Source organism: Sorex araneus, chromosome 3, assembly GCF_027595985.1.
Source record: "Sorex araneus isolate mSorAra2 chromosome 3, mSorAra2.pri, whole genome shotgun sequence".
In the NCBI taxonomy this organism is placed as follows: Eukaryota; Metazoa; Chordata; class Mammalia; order Eulipotyphla; family Soricidae; genus Sorex; species Sorex araneus.
In genome coordinates, this window is record NC_073304.1 from 121,495,440 (window position 1) to 121,513,251 (window position 17,812).

Genomic DNA, 17,812 nt, shown 5'->3' on the forward strand with positions numbered 1-17,812 from the left:
GCCCCTTGCTTTGAAGTTTTGTTTGGTGGAGTCAGAGCAGCTTCCATTCAAGGGAAGCCTCATCTCTACACTCACGGTGTCCCCACTTGGTTGCGGAGATGCTGGTCTTCCCCCGTTTCTGTGTGAGCTCCAGAAAAGGCCCACCTGGTTCCTTTGGAGTGGCACTTTCCCTGGATTTGAGGAGACTCTGGTCAGTACTTAGCACACTGTCTGCTGGCCCCTCGCCTTTGCAGTCCATTGTCGAGTGTTCTCTAGCTACTTTGGCTTCCTAGAACCTCCAAACTTTCTTCTCAGCTAATGAAAATGGGTTCTCTTTTCTGCCTTCCCTTTGTATGTCTCCCCAGAAAGTGCGCTAGGGTGATTGTAGAACTCACTCCGTTGGCTTCCCTTTGCTCTGGGATCATATTCTGTACAACCAGAAAATGAGTTATCCAAAACGATTTTTTTTAAGAGCCAAAACTATTTATTTCTTGCATTTGAAGTATTCCTCGATGACATCCTTGGCCTGTGATTCTTTGCCATAGTCCTTAACTACAACACAACTGCAGCCAACCTCTTTACGGGGTTTCCCTTCTCTGTCAATTTTACAGAGGCCGACCCATTCCCCTAGCTTCTTGTTGTCATCAACCTTAATTAGGTTGACCTGGCGTTCAGCACAAAGTGCCTCCACCAACTTGACATACATAGGCTCATCGCAGTTGGATGCAAGCACACAAGGATGGGCTTGGCGCTTGGCTAGGGCTTTGGCGGCTTCGCGGATGCCACGTGTGAGGCCATCGCGGATGAGGGCGGTATTCAGCACCTCTTGCAGCGCAGTCTTCACGCCCATTACACCTCCAGCAGCAGCGCCTCCCTCGGCCATGGCGGTGTATTACAGGCGGAGCCGAATCTTGAACGCACCCGTGCCTCCGCCTCCGCGCAGTTCCGCGGCTGCAGGGCCAAAACGTTTTTTTTTTTTTTTTTTTCATCTATCTTGTCTAGTATTTTAGCTATTTTCACTAGATCCGGCCCGGCTACTCCTTCCTGATCAGAGTAGAGATCCTGTTTTGGGTAGTGATCACTCCTTTTTGCTACTTTGTGGTCTTATTCTCCATATATACATTCTAGAAACCATAGCGCAGTCTTGTCCATTAAAAAATATCATTACATACTTTTAAGTATCTTTTAATATACAGAATCCATCCTCAGCTGTTTCTTTTTACTGAATAACTGGACAGTTTGACACGCAGTTTCACGAATCCTAGATTTTGCCGATGCCTATTTCTGATTCAGTTGAGTGCATCTCTCTAGTCCTTCACATTTCTGAAAGTGGGCAGCCAGATGCAGAGTTCAGATCAGATTCAGACTCATCACCCAACGCTGTGGGTTCTTTCACCCGGATGCCACACAAGGTCCAGCTCTCTCTTTGTGATGATAGTATAAATGTTTAATGCCTGGATTTATTAATTCATCGGGGACTGCAGAATAGTGATATTATAATTTTTTAATTCCTTTTTTCATTTATTAAATGGAAAACCGTTATGCATAACCTATTATTATTTGATTACCCATGGTACAGTTTATATGGGAAGACAGACAGCACAATTCACTTAAGATAATGAATTAGTTTCAGATCAGTCTCTCAAGATGATTTATTCATTTGAAAAATCATTTTGGGGGGCCAGTTTGGTTTTTGGGCCACACCCAGCAGTGCTCTTGGCTCTGTGCTTAGGGATCATGCCTGGTAGGACGTGGGGGATCACAGTGGGATTGAGCCCATGTCAGTTGTATACAAGGCAAGCCTCTTACCCACTGTCTGTCCCCTTTAAAAAATCTTTTAAATCCCCTTTGAAAATCTGTTCTAAGACAGAGAGAGTCTGTCTTACTCTCTGTCCCCTTTAAAAACCATTTAAAAATCAGAGCACATGCGCAGGACATTCGAGGTCCTAAATTCAATCCCCTGTACCACATCCCCCACTCTCTAAGCACTGCCAGCCCAAACAATACACCTCCGGACCCCACAACCATCTGTCAGGCCTGCACCCTGGAAAGACATCCACAGGGGTTGTCTCCCCACCTATGCCCTATAGCACTCATGGATGTGGTCCCTATGAAATCATAGCACTGCACTGTAGCACTGTCGTCCCATTGTTCATCGATTTGCGCGAGTGGGCACCAGTAACATCTCCATTATGAGACTCGCTGTTACTGTTTTTGGCATATCGAATATGCCACGGGAAGCTTGCCAGGCTCTGCTGTGTGGGCGGGATATTCTCAATAGCTTGCCAGGCTCTCTGAGAGGGACGGAGGAATCGAACCCGCATTGGCTGCATGGAAAACAAATGCCCTATCTGCTGTGCTATCACATCCAAGCAATAAATGCATAATAATTGTGATCATTATTATTATTATACACTATTATTATCACTATACACTATAATGACAATAATACACTATTGATAATAATACACTATAATGATAATAATACACTATTATCATTATTATATATTATTATTATACATAATAATTGTGATCATATATTATTATTGTGTACAATAATGTACACAATTATTATACACTTATTGCTTCATACGTTTAAAATAATTGCAATTCTTGGACTCAGAAATAAAGCTCCCAGGAGAGAGCAACATAAAACGTCTAGACCCCACAACAGGCTGTCCTCATAGGGGCAACTCGAGGAGGGGCTGGTGAGTTTCCCTCTCCATCCCAACAGAGCCCCAGCAGCTGAAAATCTCCAGAACTCAATTGCCACCACGCTCACTGCCGCTCTCCATAGGCTTGGACAAGCCTCACCCACAAGGGAACCTGCAGGTATGCAGGATGCGTGACTGAAATCTCCAAGTCCTCTCAGAGCATGAATGGGCCTGCTACCCCCATCTCCCAAGTTTACCAGTAACTTGGCAGTCACACCCACAAACTGCCTCTGGCACCATATGATCTCTCAAATGGCCATGATCCAGAGACTCAGAAATAAAGCTCCGGGGGCTGGAGCAATAGTACAGCGGGTAGGGCGTTTGCTTTGCACATGGCTAACCCAAATTCAATCCCCGGCATCCCAAATGGTCTCCCAAGCACCACCAGGAGTAATTCCTGAATGCAGAGCCAGGAGTAAACCCTGAGCATTGCCAGGTGTGATCCAAAAAACAAAAAACAAACAAACAATAAAAGAAAGAAAGCTCCCAGAAGTGAGCAGCCATAGGCCTCACCCACGGGTGTATCTACTGTATATTCGTATTCTAAATTTTACAGTGGTGGGAAGGTGCAATGGTAGTGTGATTGGTGTTTGAATATTAAATGTAAGTAATTATTGTGAACAACTTCATAAAAATAAAATAAAGTTAATAAATAAACAAAAACAAAAAAATGCAATTCTTATCCTATTTTGATTCCAAAATTGTACCCTGACTAGTGTGTGTATGTGTGTGTGTGTGTGTGTGTGTGTGTGTGCGTGTGTGTGGCCTCCTCAGTTGGTTCTTTTTGGTTTTGGTTCTGAGACACACTCAGTGGTGCTTAGTCTTACTCCCACTCTGTGCTCAAAATTACTCTTGGGGACCATATGCTGTGTTGGTCACAAGCAAGACAAGTGCCATAACTCCTGTACTATCTCTCCAGCTTCTATATTTTATCTTTGAGAGATAGAAGGTGAGATCCTAGGGGTTGACCTACTGGTCAAACCATCAGCTTTGCAAGCATGAGGTGGTGGTTACTTTGGTCACTGGTGCCAACCACAGACAGCATTCGTGGCCCTTACTGCCCTGATATTTGGGCCTTGAGAGAGGCTGTGATCTCTGAAGCATGGCAGCTAAGAGTATATGAGCACTTCAGTTAAAGGGTGTAAGCCCTGGTGCACTCAAAATTAAGCTGTGTGCCAGTGTCACGACCAGGAGGACAGTCCAGTGCAAACGTGTTGCTAGCATTGTAAGTCAAAGCCATGGCCCTCGTGAGGACCACAGTCAAGTGTACAGACACCAAAACTAAGTTTGGTGTGACTCCTATCATTTTAGCAACAGTGAGGAAAAGAGGAAAAAAATATAAAGGGGAAAAATATAAAATAACTGATGAACAGTAAAGTTGCAGGCTACAAAATCAATACCCAAAAATCCATGGCCTTCCTATATACAAACAATGAGGCAGAGGAAAGGGACATGAAAAAAGCAATCCCATTCACAGTAGTGCCCCAGAAAATCAAGTACCTCGGAATCAGCTTAACCAAGGAAGTAAAAGACCTCTACAAAGAAAACTATAAAACGCTACTCCGTGAAATAAAAGAGGACATGAGGAAATGGAAACATATACCCTGCTCATGGATAGGGAGAATCAATATTGTCAAAATAGCAATACTCCACAAAGCATTATACAGATTCAACACAATCCCTATAAGGATACCCATGACATTCTTCAAAGAAATGGATCAAGCAATCCTAAAATTAATATGAAACAACAAATGGCCACGGATAGCTAAAACAATTCTTGGAAAAAAGACGATGGGAGGCATCACCCTCCCCAACCTCAAACTTTACTACAAAGTGGTAACAATTAAAACAGCATGGTACCGGAACAAAGGCAGAGCCGCAGACTGGTGGAACAGGGTGGAATATCCCTACACACAACCCCAAACGTCTGATCATCTAATCTTTGATAAGGGAGCAAGAGATGTGAAGTGGGGCAAGGAAAGCCTCTTTAACAAATGGTGCTGGCACAATTGGACAACCACATGCAAAAGAATGGGCTTAGACCTCGATCTGACACTATGCACAAAAGTCAGATCAAAATGGATTAAAGACCTCAACATCAGTCCACAAACAATAAGGTACATTGAAGACAAGGTCGGCAAAACCCTCCATGATATTGAAGATACATGTATCTTCAAAGATGACACGGAATCTAGTAAAAGTAATCTAGTGAAAACAGAGATCAACAAATGGCACTACATTAAACTAAAAAGCTTCTGCACCGCAAAATATACAGTGAACAGAATACAAAGGCAATCTAGGAAAGGATATTTACACAATACCCATCAGATAAGGAGTTGATATCAAGGGTATATAAAGCACTGGTTGAAAGAAAACATCCAACCCCATCAGAAAATGGGGCAAAGAAATGAACAGAAACTTTCCCAAGGAAGAGATACGAATGGCCAAAAGGCACATGAAAAAGTGCTCTACATCACTAATCATCTGGGAGATGCAGATCAAAACAACCATGAGATACCACCTCACACCACAGAGACTAGCACACATCCAAAGGAACAAAAGCAACCACTGTTGGAGAGGATGTGGGGAGAAAGGGACCCTTCTACACTGCTGGTGGGAATGCCAACTGGTTCAGCCCTTTTGGAAAACAATATGGACGATTCTCAAAAAGTTAGAAATTGAGCTCCCTTTTGACCCAGCAATACCACTCCTGGGAATACATCCCGGAGAGGCAAAAAGGTATAGTAGAGATGACATCTGCATTTCCATGTTCATTGCCGCTCTGTTTACAATAGCCACAATATGGAAAAAAACAGAGTGCCCGAAAACAGATGATTGGCTAAAGAAACTCTGGTATATCTATACAATGGAATACTATGCAGCTGTTAGAAAAATGAGGTCATGAACTTTGCATATAAGTGGATCAGCGTGGAAAGTACCATGCTAAGTGAAATGAGTCAGAAAGAGAGAGACAGACATAGAAAGATTGCACTCATCTGTGGAATATAGAATAACAGAGTAGGAGACTAACACCCAAGAATAGTAGAAATAAGTACCAGGAGGTTGACTCCATGGCTTGGAAGCTGGCCTCACATTCTGGGGAGAGGGCAACTCAGAGAAGGGAACACCAAGTAAAATGTGGTTGGAAGCCATGCAGGGGAAGGGTGATGCGTGCTGAATGTAGACTGGAGACTGAACACAATGGACACTCAACATCTTTATTGCACACCACAACACCTAATTTGTGAGAGAGAGAGAACAAAAGGGAATACCCTGCCACAGTGGCAGGGTGGGGTGGGGGGAGATGGGATTGGGGAGGGTGGGAAGGGATGCTGGGTTTATTTGTGGTGGAGAATGGGCACTGGTGAAGGGATGGGTTCTCGAACTTTGTATAAGGGAAACATGAGCACAAAAATATATAAATCTGCAACTGTACCCTCATGGTGATTTACCTATTAAAAATAAATAAATAAATAAATAAATAAAAATAACTGATGAGTTCAGACTGATACTTTCAATTCATAACCACATGGTGTGAAGTAAAACCACTCTGTTACATCTGTATATTATTTTCTCTTCTATGCAAGGAATCCAGATTCTTAAGGACATAGAGGTAGGAAAAAACAAAACAATAGACCCTTTCTATGAAGATGGAACTGAAAGTCAGGAGGGAAGCCCCTACCCTTCGAAAGTTGAAGCTAAAGACAAATTTTAAAGACAAGAAGGCAGTGCTGAAAGGCATCCACAATCACAAAAAGAAGACCCACACGTCACCCTCCTTCTAAAGACCCAAAACGCTGTGGCTGAGAAGACAGCCCAGATATACTTGGAAGAGCGCCCCCAGGAGAAACAAGCTTGACCATTATGCCATGGCCAAGTTTCCTCTCACCACTGACTCAGCCCCGAAAAAGAGAGACGATAACAACACATTGTGTTTACTGGGGTCTTCAAGGCCAGCAGGCACCAGATTCCACCGGCGGTGAAGAGCTCATTGACACTGATGCGGCAAGGTCAACACCCTGGTTAGCCTGATGGAGAGAGAGGCTTCCGCTCGGCTGGTTCCGACGCCTTGGATGTTGCCAATCATATTGGGATCATCTGAACAGTTCAGCTGGCCAATCCTAAATATAAGTTTTTTCATCATAAAAATTAGAATATTTTTAAATGTTTTTAACGTGCCATAAATGAATGCAGTCATTCTAAATATATATATATATATGTACATATATATATAATAGAATACTAATATCCATGGCCAGGGAAAACAGGGGTTAGGAGGACTGGTCAGTGGTTGGATCTAAACACAAATGTGTGGGGGGCGGATGGTAGGTAAGATAGAGAAGAGACCAGTATGACAATAATAGCTGGGAATGATCACGCTGGACAAGATCTGAGGGTTAAAAGTAGGTGAAAGGATGTTCTTGATAACCTTTCAATATCAATATTGCAGACCGAAATGCCCAAAAGGAAAGAGAGAGAGAGAGAGAGAGAGAGAGAGAGAGAGAGAGAGAGAGAGAGAGAGAGAGAGAGAGAGAGAGAGAGAGAGAGAGAAGCGCCTGCCGTAGAGACAGGTAGGTGAGGGGTAGGGAGGATGATGGGAGGGAACCCGGGGACACTGGAGCTGGGAAATGTACACTGGTGGAGGGATGGGTGTTGTAATACTGTATGAATGGAATCCAATCACGAACAGCTTTGTAAGGGTCTATCTCACAGTGATTCAATAAAAAAAAGTAAAAGAATCAGAATATTACATCACTTACCTTTTATTTTGGTACTCATCTACTTTAGCAGTCTCAAGATAATAATTATGATATTGTTGTCACCAACATTATTACTAAGAATAACTAAATTATTTTCCCACATTGTTCTCACTCTATTCATATTTTAAAATAATGAATTATCTACTTTGACTTAGAACCATTGGATAGTATATCTGAATCTCTCCCATTTTTTTTTTTTTTTTTGCTTTTTGGATCACACCCGGCGATACAAAGGGGTTACTCCTGGCTCTACACTCAGGAATTACCCCTGGTGGTGCTCAGGGGACCATATGGGATGCTGGGAATCAAACTCAGGTCGGCTGCGTGCAAGGCAAATGCCCTACCCACTGTGCTATCGCTCCAGTCCCTAAATCTCTCCCATTTATCCCTCATTTGGTGATAGAACTATAAGTCACTAAATATTCATTACTTATTGCCAGTCCTTAAGTTAAGTGCTCTTTAGACATTTTGTTTTATGGAGACTCATCATATTGCTCAAGAAAAATTCATAAGAGCATTTCCCCCCTATGCTTTTCTGCACTGGTAAGTTTTTGCCCTTTGTACTGGAGTGCTATTTTTTACTATCTAAAATACCCTTGTCTCATATTTTATTTCTCTGACTGTCTTTTAAAAATGATTCTGGAGGAATGCTAGTGTAAAAATGTTTTATGATAACTAATTTCTTCCTCTTAACTCATCTGCTGTGAGTAAGTGTAGAAAATAGTGGTGACTTCTACTCACACGTTGAATCTTCAATATTTGCTGCCCTATCTCTAGTTTTTTATTATTTCTGAAATCTTTTTTAAAAAGATTTGGGGCCAGAGAGATATTACCGGGGTTAAGCACTTCCTTGCACCTGGCTGACTCTGGCTTGATCCTTGACATGAGATATGGGCCTCTAAACCCTACAGGAGTGACCCTGAGCACAGACCCAGGAGTGAGCCATGGGAACCACCAGGTATGACCCAAACTAATCAAGATAATTCACAGGATACTTTAAGGTCCTAGCAAAAGTTACTAGGGTCACTAGCAATCTTAAAAGATTCTTGCTGAATCTTACTTTAAACTTTCAGGTTATGGGACCGGAGAGATAATAAAGCAGGCAGGGCATTTGCCTTGCACACTGCCAACCTAGTTTCGATTTCTGGCATCCCATAGGTCCCCTGAGCACTGCCAGGAGTAAATCCTGAGCTCAGAGTCAGGAGTAGCCCCAGAGTATCACCAGATGTGACTCAAAAAGCAACACATACACAAAAATTCAAGTAAAAGAAACTTCAATTTTTAAAGACCTTTTTTTCTGGGTATGAATCTTGATTGACAGATTTTCTTTCAATACTAGAAATTTGTGACTTACGTTCACTGTATCCTGTTCTATATTGTTTCTGATAATATAGATAATATAGTCAGCTTTTAAATTCATGAGTGTTCCTTTAAATGCAGTGACAAACAACTGATACTTATATCACTACAGTTCTAAAAGCTGTAGATCCAGGTGTCATCTTGGTTAGTTCTTGGTGAGAGTTCGCTTCCTGGATCTCAAATAGCTTCCTTCTAGCTATATCCTGGCTATGCCCTATTTTTATCTCACAAAGAGAGAGACAGAGACAGACATAGAGACAAAGGCGGGCAAAGAGACCACACTGAAGTGTTTCAATAACATGTTGAGAGACACAACTCACAGCATTGAGCTTTTGGATATGTCTATTAATAGTGATTAAAATGTCGAGTATTTTTCAGTGCAAAGCCAGGAGCCATTGAGCATGGTTGGGTGTTGCTCCTAAATTAAATTTTAAAATGTAAAATAAAAAATTTAAAAGAATCTCCTTTATTACAATAGCCAGAATCTGGAAACAACCCGAGTGCCCAAGAACAGATGACTGGTTAAAGAAACTTTGGTACATCTATACAATGGAATACTATGCTATGCAGCTGTTAGAAAAGATGAAGTCATGAACTTTGCATATAAGTGGATCAACATGGAAAGTATCATGTTAAGTAAAATGAATCTCAAAGAGAGAGACAGACATAGAAAGATTGCGCTCATCTGTGGAATATAAAATAACAGAGTAGGAGACTAACACCCAAGAATAGTAGAAATAAGTACCACGAGTTTGGCTCCATGGCTTCCAAGCCGGCCTCTCATGCTGGGGGAAAAGGCAGCTCAGATAGAGAAGGGAACACCAAGTGAAATGTGGTTGGAGAACCCGCTCGGGAAGGGAGATGTGTGCTGAAAGTAGACTAGAGACTGAACATGATGGCCACTCAATTGCAAACCGGAACACCCAAAAGGAGAGAGAACAAAATGGAATACCCTGCCACAGAGGTGGGGTGGGGTGGGGTGGGGGGATGGGATTGGGGAGTGGGAGGGATACTAGGTATTTTGGTGGTGGAGAATGGGCACTGGTGGAGGGATGGGTTCTCAAACATTGCATGATGGAAACACAAGCACGAAAATGTGTAAATCTGTAACTGTACCCTCACGGCTGATTCACTAATAATAAAAAAGAAGAATCTATTTGAAAAGACCTTTACTTTTGGTTGGTGAGTCTAAACTTTTGTCTTCTGATTAGCTTGAAGCCAGGGAGTGGATTGAAAGTTTTGCTTCACTTCTCAGTTATTGTTTTCAAACTGGCAAATACTTTCAGGGAAGTGGGGGCTTAACCCTTTTTACGTTTTCACTTATTCAGAATTCTTAATTCTGGGGCTGGAGCAAAAGCACAGCGGGTAGGGCGTTTGCCTTGCACATGGCCAACCCGGGTTCGATTGCCAGCATTCCATATGGTCGCCCGAGCACCGCCAAGAGTAATTCCTGAGTGCAAAGCCAGGAGTAACCCCCGTGCACCACCAGGTGTGACCAAAAAAAGCAAACAAAAAAATTAAACAAGATTCTTAATTTTGTAAATGTTAACTACCTTGATAACTCCCCAATACCTTCAAATAGAAAGGATATTTAGTCTTTTTTTAGAAAAAGCTGCTCTCAGTAAAACAAAACAAGGTAGTCTATTGTTTTGAGAACAAAGGCCACTTAGATATTTTTAATTCTTTTTTTTTTTTTTTTGGTTTTTGGGTCACACCTGGCGATGCACAGGGGTTACTCCTGGCTTTGCACTCAGGAATTACCCCTGGCGGTGCTCAGGGGACCATATGGGATGCTGGGATTAGAACCCGGGTCGGCTGCATGCAAGGCAAACGCCCTACCCGCTGTGCTATCGCTCCAGCCCCCCGATATATTTAATTCTTATAAAATTTAAATTATTTTCAAGGACTTTTATGCTTTTTTTTGTTCTGAACTTTTTCTTAGTAGTTTGTTCATGCAATGTGGTTTCTGCTCTTAAAAATATTCTACCCCTTGCCCTTTGGATCCTGCTGTGGAGCGAGCATGATGGAAGAGCCCAAGGAAGCGCCCTTGGACTCCAAACAGCCCACTGAACTAATTCCGGCATGGGACCAGAGACCCCACGGTGCGCTGAAACAGTGGGAACCGGGCATCCCCCAATTCTTTTAACCTCTCTCTCTCTCCACACCTCCCTCCTGAGCACAGCGCAGGATCCGCGGTTTTCCTGAGCGCAAAATGGAGACGCCGAGCCTCTCTCTAGGCTTCTCCATCTTATGAGCACCATAAAAGGGTAAAAGTTTGTAGTGATGTTATTTCTGGTTGTACTTTCCCTGGACTTTATACAGAAACCCAAAACTGCGCGGCCGCGCGACCTAATGTCATCTTAGCATCAGCAATATGTAATATGTCCCTTTTTAATGGGTCGGACTTTTGTGGGAGATCCTAACAAGAATAGTAAGTCTGTTGCTGAAATATTGAAGGCAATCAAAGTGGTAGCCATCTCTCTAGACTGAACTAAGCTATATCCCCACGCCGGCTGAGAAGAAATTTTCTTCTTTCTCGGGAAGAAACGCGGCGTGTCGTCAACTACAGTGTGATGTCCATTAAGCAAACAGACCTGGTGGCGTGGGAATGGGATATAAAGGGAAAAATTATATACATGGAACAGTGGGACGCTGGTGGAATCTCGAGCCGGAGCCGATACCAGCGCAAGCCCTTTGGTTCCAGAAACTGCTTGCAGACACTCTACTAGTCTATCAACTAAGCCAGAGCCCCACGCCTGCTGATGACGGGAAATAACCATCCTTTTCGTTTTTTTTTCCCTTGTCAGACAGCGTGGCGATTACTAAACAGGCGTGAACTCGGTGGCGCGGGGCAAGGGGGAAAAAGAAAAGTTATGTAACAAACAGCGGGACTTAATATCTCTATATTCTTAGCAGTGGAGAACTATCAAATGCCTCCTTGGCAATAGGACTGCTCTCCTTTTTTGGGGGAAACCCCAACAACGGTAGTGAGTTGTGTGTTGAAACATGGAATGTAATCGAGATAAGGCGTAAACGAAGTGAAACTTATCATGTACAAGGGTGGGGACTGGGGAGGTGGGAGGGGGCGGCAGGTATACTGGGGGGGTTGGTGATGAAAGATGGGCACTGGTGAAGGGAAGGGTGTTTGAGAATTGTATAACCGACATAATCCTGAGAACTATGTAACCCTCCACATGGTGATTCAATAAAATTAAAAAAAAAAATATTCTACCCCTTTTGGGGCTGGAGTGATAGCACAGCGGGTATAACAGAATTTGTTTTGGGGGGAACACCTGGTGGTTCTCAGGGCTTTCTCTTGGCTCTGAGCTCAGGCATCACTCCTGGTGGGCTTAGGCGACCATATGGGGTCTGAAGTTGAGTTGCTGCATGTGAGGCGAGCTCCCTACCTGCTGTGAGCATCCTGCGCCCACCATCCCTCCAGAACAGAATTCGAAAAACAGATTTCTTTGTTGCAACTTTGGGTCTGTGGATAGCATTTTAAAGTCCCCGTTATAAAGACAAAGCACTGGCTCATGGGGGTTTATTTTATGTTTCTGGTTTGTACAAGACTTAAACTTTCCCCCCTGCCTTTGGTGGGTATTAAAATCCAAACACCAAGCTCTTACACCTTAATTATAAAATTAAGGCCTCAAGATTTTTTCCCTCTTACCTTTTCAACTTAAATTCATTTTCATTTTTGGCTCTAGGAATTTTTATTTATTTTTTGAATGATCTATGTGTCAGCAATTATTTTAAAATAAATAAAAGTGGATTAATTTTTATAATATATTATTATAAAACATATATTACTTTTAAATTTATATTTATACTAATAATTTATATTTATATAAATAATATATAAAAAGTAATCCACTTTTATATATAAAAGTTTATATAAAAGCTATCTATATATTGGGCAAAGACACAAAACTACATATCAGACATAATTATTTTGTGTCACTATTGATAGCACAGCAGGTAGGGAGTTTGCCTTGCATGTGGCCAACCCAGGTTCATTTCCTCCACCCCTCTCAGAGAGCCTGGCAAACTTGAGAGTATCTCGTCCACATGGCAGAGCCCAGCAAGTCTCTTGTGGCGTATTTGATACACCCAAAACAGTAACAACAGGTCTCACGATGGGACGTTACTGGTGCCCACTCGAGCAAATCAGTGAGCAACGGATGACAGTGATACAGTGATTTGCTTAATTAGTTAAAATGGAGGGAGACAAAGATACTAAGGCATTTGCCTTGTATGCAGTGACCCCCAAGCCCAGAGTTGGAAGTAAGCTCCCTGAACTGCTGGTTGTGGTAAGACCCAAAATCTGCTGAATACATTTTAGCTTAAAATCATAAAGCAATAATAACTCAAACCCTGGTATATAGTGTTTGCTAATTGCTTGATGTAAGTGCTCCATATGACATAAAATGATTAGTATATGTCACTGTCATCCCGTTGCTCATCAATTTGCTCGATGAGCAAAGCGAGTGGGCACCAGTAATACCTCCATCGTGAGATTTATTGTTACTGTTTTTGGCATATCGAATACGCCACAAGGAGCTTGCCAGGCCCTGCTGCTTGGGCGAGATACTCTCGGTAGCTTCTGGGCTCTCTGAGAGGGGCAGAGGAATTGAACCCAGTTGGCCGCGTGCAAGGCAAACACCCTATCTGCTGTGCTATTGCTATTTGTATTGGTTTCCTCAAATTGCTCTGTTTGCTAGCAGTTCCTCCCTTAACTTGTCAATATTTTTAAGAAATGTTCTTTTATGTCTTTTTCTTAAAAAACATAAGTATATGAAAAGTCTTAAATAATATCAAACTGTATTTATGTAATTTACTAATTATAAAGTCATTTAATTTTTAATACGGTCTTTCCTTCAATTTGCAATGATGAAAACACTCTCCCTTTGTCACAACTTAATCTCAGTTTTTGTGATTCTTTCATTTCCTTTTTCTTGGTAAAGACTTTTTAGTCACTTAACACCAAATAAATATTTTGAAGTATTATTTTTATCTTATTCACTTTGTAAAGGAATTTATCCCAGTTAAAATTGATTTTCACCTGTTAAAAAATAAATAAATGCATACCTCAACTTTATATAATTAATAAAAAAAGCTATCTATATATTTATTTGGGCTGGAGCGATAGCACAGCGGTAGGGTGTTTGCCTTTCATGTGGCTAACCGGGTTCAATTCCTCTGCCCCTCTCGGAGAGCCCAGCAGGCTACCGAGATTATCTCGCCCACCCGGCAGAGCCTTGCAAGCTCCCCGTGGCATATTCGGTATGCCAAAAACAATAACATATCAATAAGTCACATATCAATAACAAGTCTCAAGATGGAGATGTTACTGGTACCCGCTCGAGCAAATCAATGAGCAATGGGATGACAGTGACAGTGATATATTTATTTAATATATTTATATTCTTATATTTATATAAAAAGCTATTTATATTAAAAAGCTATTTATATAGCTTTTATTTGTATAGCACATTTAACGTTTTCAACAAGCATTCTTCTTGTAACATATGCTTTTATGGCCTCTCCTTTAAAAAAAAAGTAAGTTCTAGCCCTGTGAGACTTTAGTAAAATTATGTGCATTTGCTGGGTTGGGGGAGAGGGCAGGGTGTCACTGGAGCCACACCAGGTGATGCTTCCAGGTGTTATTCCTGTTTCTGTGCTCAGGAGTACCCCCTGGTGGTGCTCTGGGACCAAGTGCAGTGCTGGGATCCAATCAGGGTCCAATGAAGTTGCTGGTCCCAAATTCTGTGCATTTGGAATGTCGGTAGTTGCTGTCAGACCCTTTGAAAACATCTGTGGAATCCCAACTCCCGCTGGCGATGTGTAAGATGACCCTGGCCAGGGCCTGAGACTGTGGCTGCTCTCTCTCAATCTGCCAAGGGAAGGATTGAAGTTCCTGAAAGCAAGCAAAGTATCCAGGGAACTTTCGGGGGATCCAAGTGGGGAAACCGATGAAAGGGACTGAAAAGAGATATATTGACCTGCTTCTAATTGGTCTGAAGGAATCTTGATTTTTTTTTTTTAAGAAGAGGAAGAGAAGTAAACCAGTGAAGTGTGAAGGTCTTACTAATTGCTGAAGGTATTTAGTTCATACTAAGGATCAGATCTGCTCCTTTTTAAAATTGCAGGTTTCCTAAAAGTCACATATCATGCACTTGTTTGACTCATAAAGATAACTTCCGAACCCCTTTTCTGGGGTTTGTATAAAAATGATTTTTTGTTTGTTTGTTTAGTCTTATCTCTCAATTTTTTTTTTCTCCAAAGTGATAGCGTTTGTCAACTTGGGTGCAAAACTTCCCTCTTCATGTGCGCTGGCATATTCTTCCCCAGTTTTGACTGGCTTAGATGTGATATTTGTATTACTTCCCTTAGCCACCCTTAAGTTCCACTCTTGGCTCATGTGTGATGGGTGGATGTTGGAAGAGAAAAGTCCCATTGATTATCATATATTTTTTAACATGGAAGACCGCACTAAGGGGTCAAAGAGGAATGAGTGTTCAGGAGGGGTCTGTAGCACTGTAGCACTGTCATCCCATTGCTCATAAATTTGCTCGAGCGGGCACCAGTAACATCTCTATTGTGAGGCTTGTAACTGTTTTTGGCATATCGAATATGCCACGTAGAGCTTGCCAGGTTCTGCCATGTGGGTGGGATACTCTCGGTAGCTTGCCAGGCTCTCTGAGAGGCCCTACCTGCTGTACTATCACTCCAGACCTCGGACTGAAGCAGGAGGTGTCACCTTGAGAATATTCATGTGTGAAACTGACATACACATTCATGCGTCTATGAATTTTGTTAAGGAAATCGAAACAATCTACTCCTGTCTTACAAGACAACAAAGCTGTGAGTTTTGAGAACAGAGGATTTATCAGAAATATAAAGTTTGATTTGGTATCATTTTGCAGTTCTCATTTTAATAGTTTTTAGACTAGAGGGGACGCGGTAGCTGTTACATGCATAAATGTTACCCATGCATTTTGGTGTTTGAAAAATGTTACTGGTAAAATCGAAGATGCCTTGGAATTGGATATATAGTCACATTGGTTGTGATCTACTTGGAAGACTGTGAATTACAAATGGCATTGTTTAGTGGTTGATGGAGGCACTTCACAGAGGTTATAAAATCTGAAAATTATTGTATTTCTACTGAATTATATAGTTGTAAAAAAGTACTTAGGAAACACATGAATTTCTGAGGAATATATTCTTAGGGAAAGAAATAATTTCAGTTCCGTTCTCCTGGAAATACAGCAGCACTGGGAGAGCTGACTTTTCAACAAGGTTAGGGTTAGGGTTAGGGTTAGCAAGAGTTAGGGTTAGGGTTAGGGTTAGGGTTAGGGTGAGGGTTAGGGTTAGTGTTAGGGTTAGGGTTAGGGTTAGGTTTAGGGTTAGGGTTAGGGGTTAGGGTTAGAGTTAGTTAGGGTTAGGGTTAGGGTTAGGGTTGGCAAGGGTTAGGTTTATGGTTAGGGTTTGGGGTTAGGGTTAGGGTTAGGGGGTTGGGTTAGGGTTAGGGGGTTGGGTTAGGGTTAGGGTTAGGAAGGGTTAGGGTTAGGGTTAGGGTTATGGTTAGGTTTAGGGTTAGGGTTAGGGGGTTGGGTTAGGGTTAGGGGGTTGGGTTAGTGTTAGGTTTTGGGGTTAGGGTTAGGATTAGCTAGGATTATGGTTATGGTTAGGGTTGGCAAGGGTTAGGAAGGGTTAGGGTTAGGGTTAGGGTTAGGGTTATGGGTTAGGCTTAGGGTTAGGGTTAGGCTTAGCAAGGGTTAGGGTTAGGGTTTAGGGTTAGGGTTAGGCTTAGGGTTAGGGTTAGGGTTTGGGTTAGGGGTTAGGGTTAGCTAGGGTTAGGGTTAGGGTTAGGGTTGGCAAGGGTTAGGAAGGGTTAGTGTTAGGGTTAGGGGTCGGGTTAGGGGTTAGGGTTAGGGTTAGGGTTCGGAAGGGTTAGGTTTAGGGATAGGGTTAGGGTTAGGTTTAGGGTTAGGGTTAGAGGTTATGGTTAGCTAGGGTTAGGGTTAGGGTTAGGGGTTAGTGTTAGGGATAGGTTTAGGGTTAGGGGTTAGGGTTAGGGTTAGCTAGGGTTAGGGTTAGTTAGGGTTATGGTTAGAGTTGGCAAGGGTTAGGAAGGTTTAGGTTTAGTGTTAGAGTTAGGTTTAGGGTTTGGGTTAGGGTTAGGATTAGGGTTGGGGTTATTTTTATTGTTAGGGTTAGGGTTAGGGTTGGCAAGGTTTAGGGTTAGGGTTAGGGCTAGGTTTAGGGTTAGGGTTGGCAAAGGTTTGGAAGGGTTAGGGTTAGGTTAGGGTTCGGGTTAGGGTTCGGGTTAGGGTTAGGAAGGGTTAGGGTTAGGGTTAGGTTTATGTTAGGGTTAGGGTTTAGGGTTAGCTAGGGTTAGGGTTAGGGGTTAGGGTTAGGGGTTAGGGTTAGGTTTAGGTTTAGGGTTAGGGTTAGGTTAGAGGTTAGGGTTAGGGTTAGGAAGGGTTAGGGTTAGGGTTAGGGCTAGGGTTAGGGTTAGGGTTAGGGTTAGAGTTAGGGGGTTGGGGGTCAGGGTTGTGGTGCTTACTGGTGTGCTTTTGCAAGGAAATCCTTGTGGATTTTATTCCCTTTGTGAAAATATAAACACTCTGGCTTCATCCTCTGACTGTCCGGTAGTTGGCGACCCCACAGATTTCCTGCTGACCTGATCCAAGTTCAGGAACGGGAAAAAAATCAACTTTCCTGACCAGAAAGTACCAGGTCAGGAATAGTTGGAGTCTGGCCCTTTAACACTCCAGCCGGAAGTGTGGGTGACGTCACCGAGTTCCTGTCTGAGGGTGGCAGCATTTCCATTCGGCCGCAGAGCATGGGGACTGGGGCAGGAGGGGAAGGGGGATCCCGGGGCGGACAGGGGGTCCTGGCTGGGTGGCTTTGTGCCGTGGCGGGGACGGGGGGGGGGGGGGGGGGGGAGAGGGGCGGCGGCCCCACCCGGGTGGCCCCTCGCCCTGCCGAGGT

General features: G+C 42.8%; 1 protein-coding gene across 1 annotated transcript; it reads right to left on the reverse strand.

Annotated features, from left to right (window-relative positions):
* Positions 1–461: 461 nt before the first annotated feature.
* On the reverse strand, positions 462–862 carry LOC129403645 (40S ribosomal protein S12-like). Its single transcript, XM_055133380.1, has one exon. It carries the CDS (start codon positions 860–862, stop codon positions 464–466), a length of 399 nt encoding a protein of 132 aa, XP_054989355.1. The 3' UTR covers positions 462–463.
* Between the last annotated feature and the right edge of the window lie 16,950 nt (positions 863–17,812).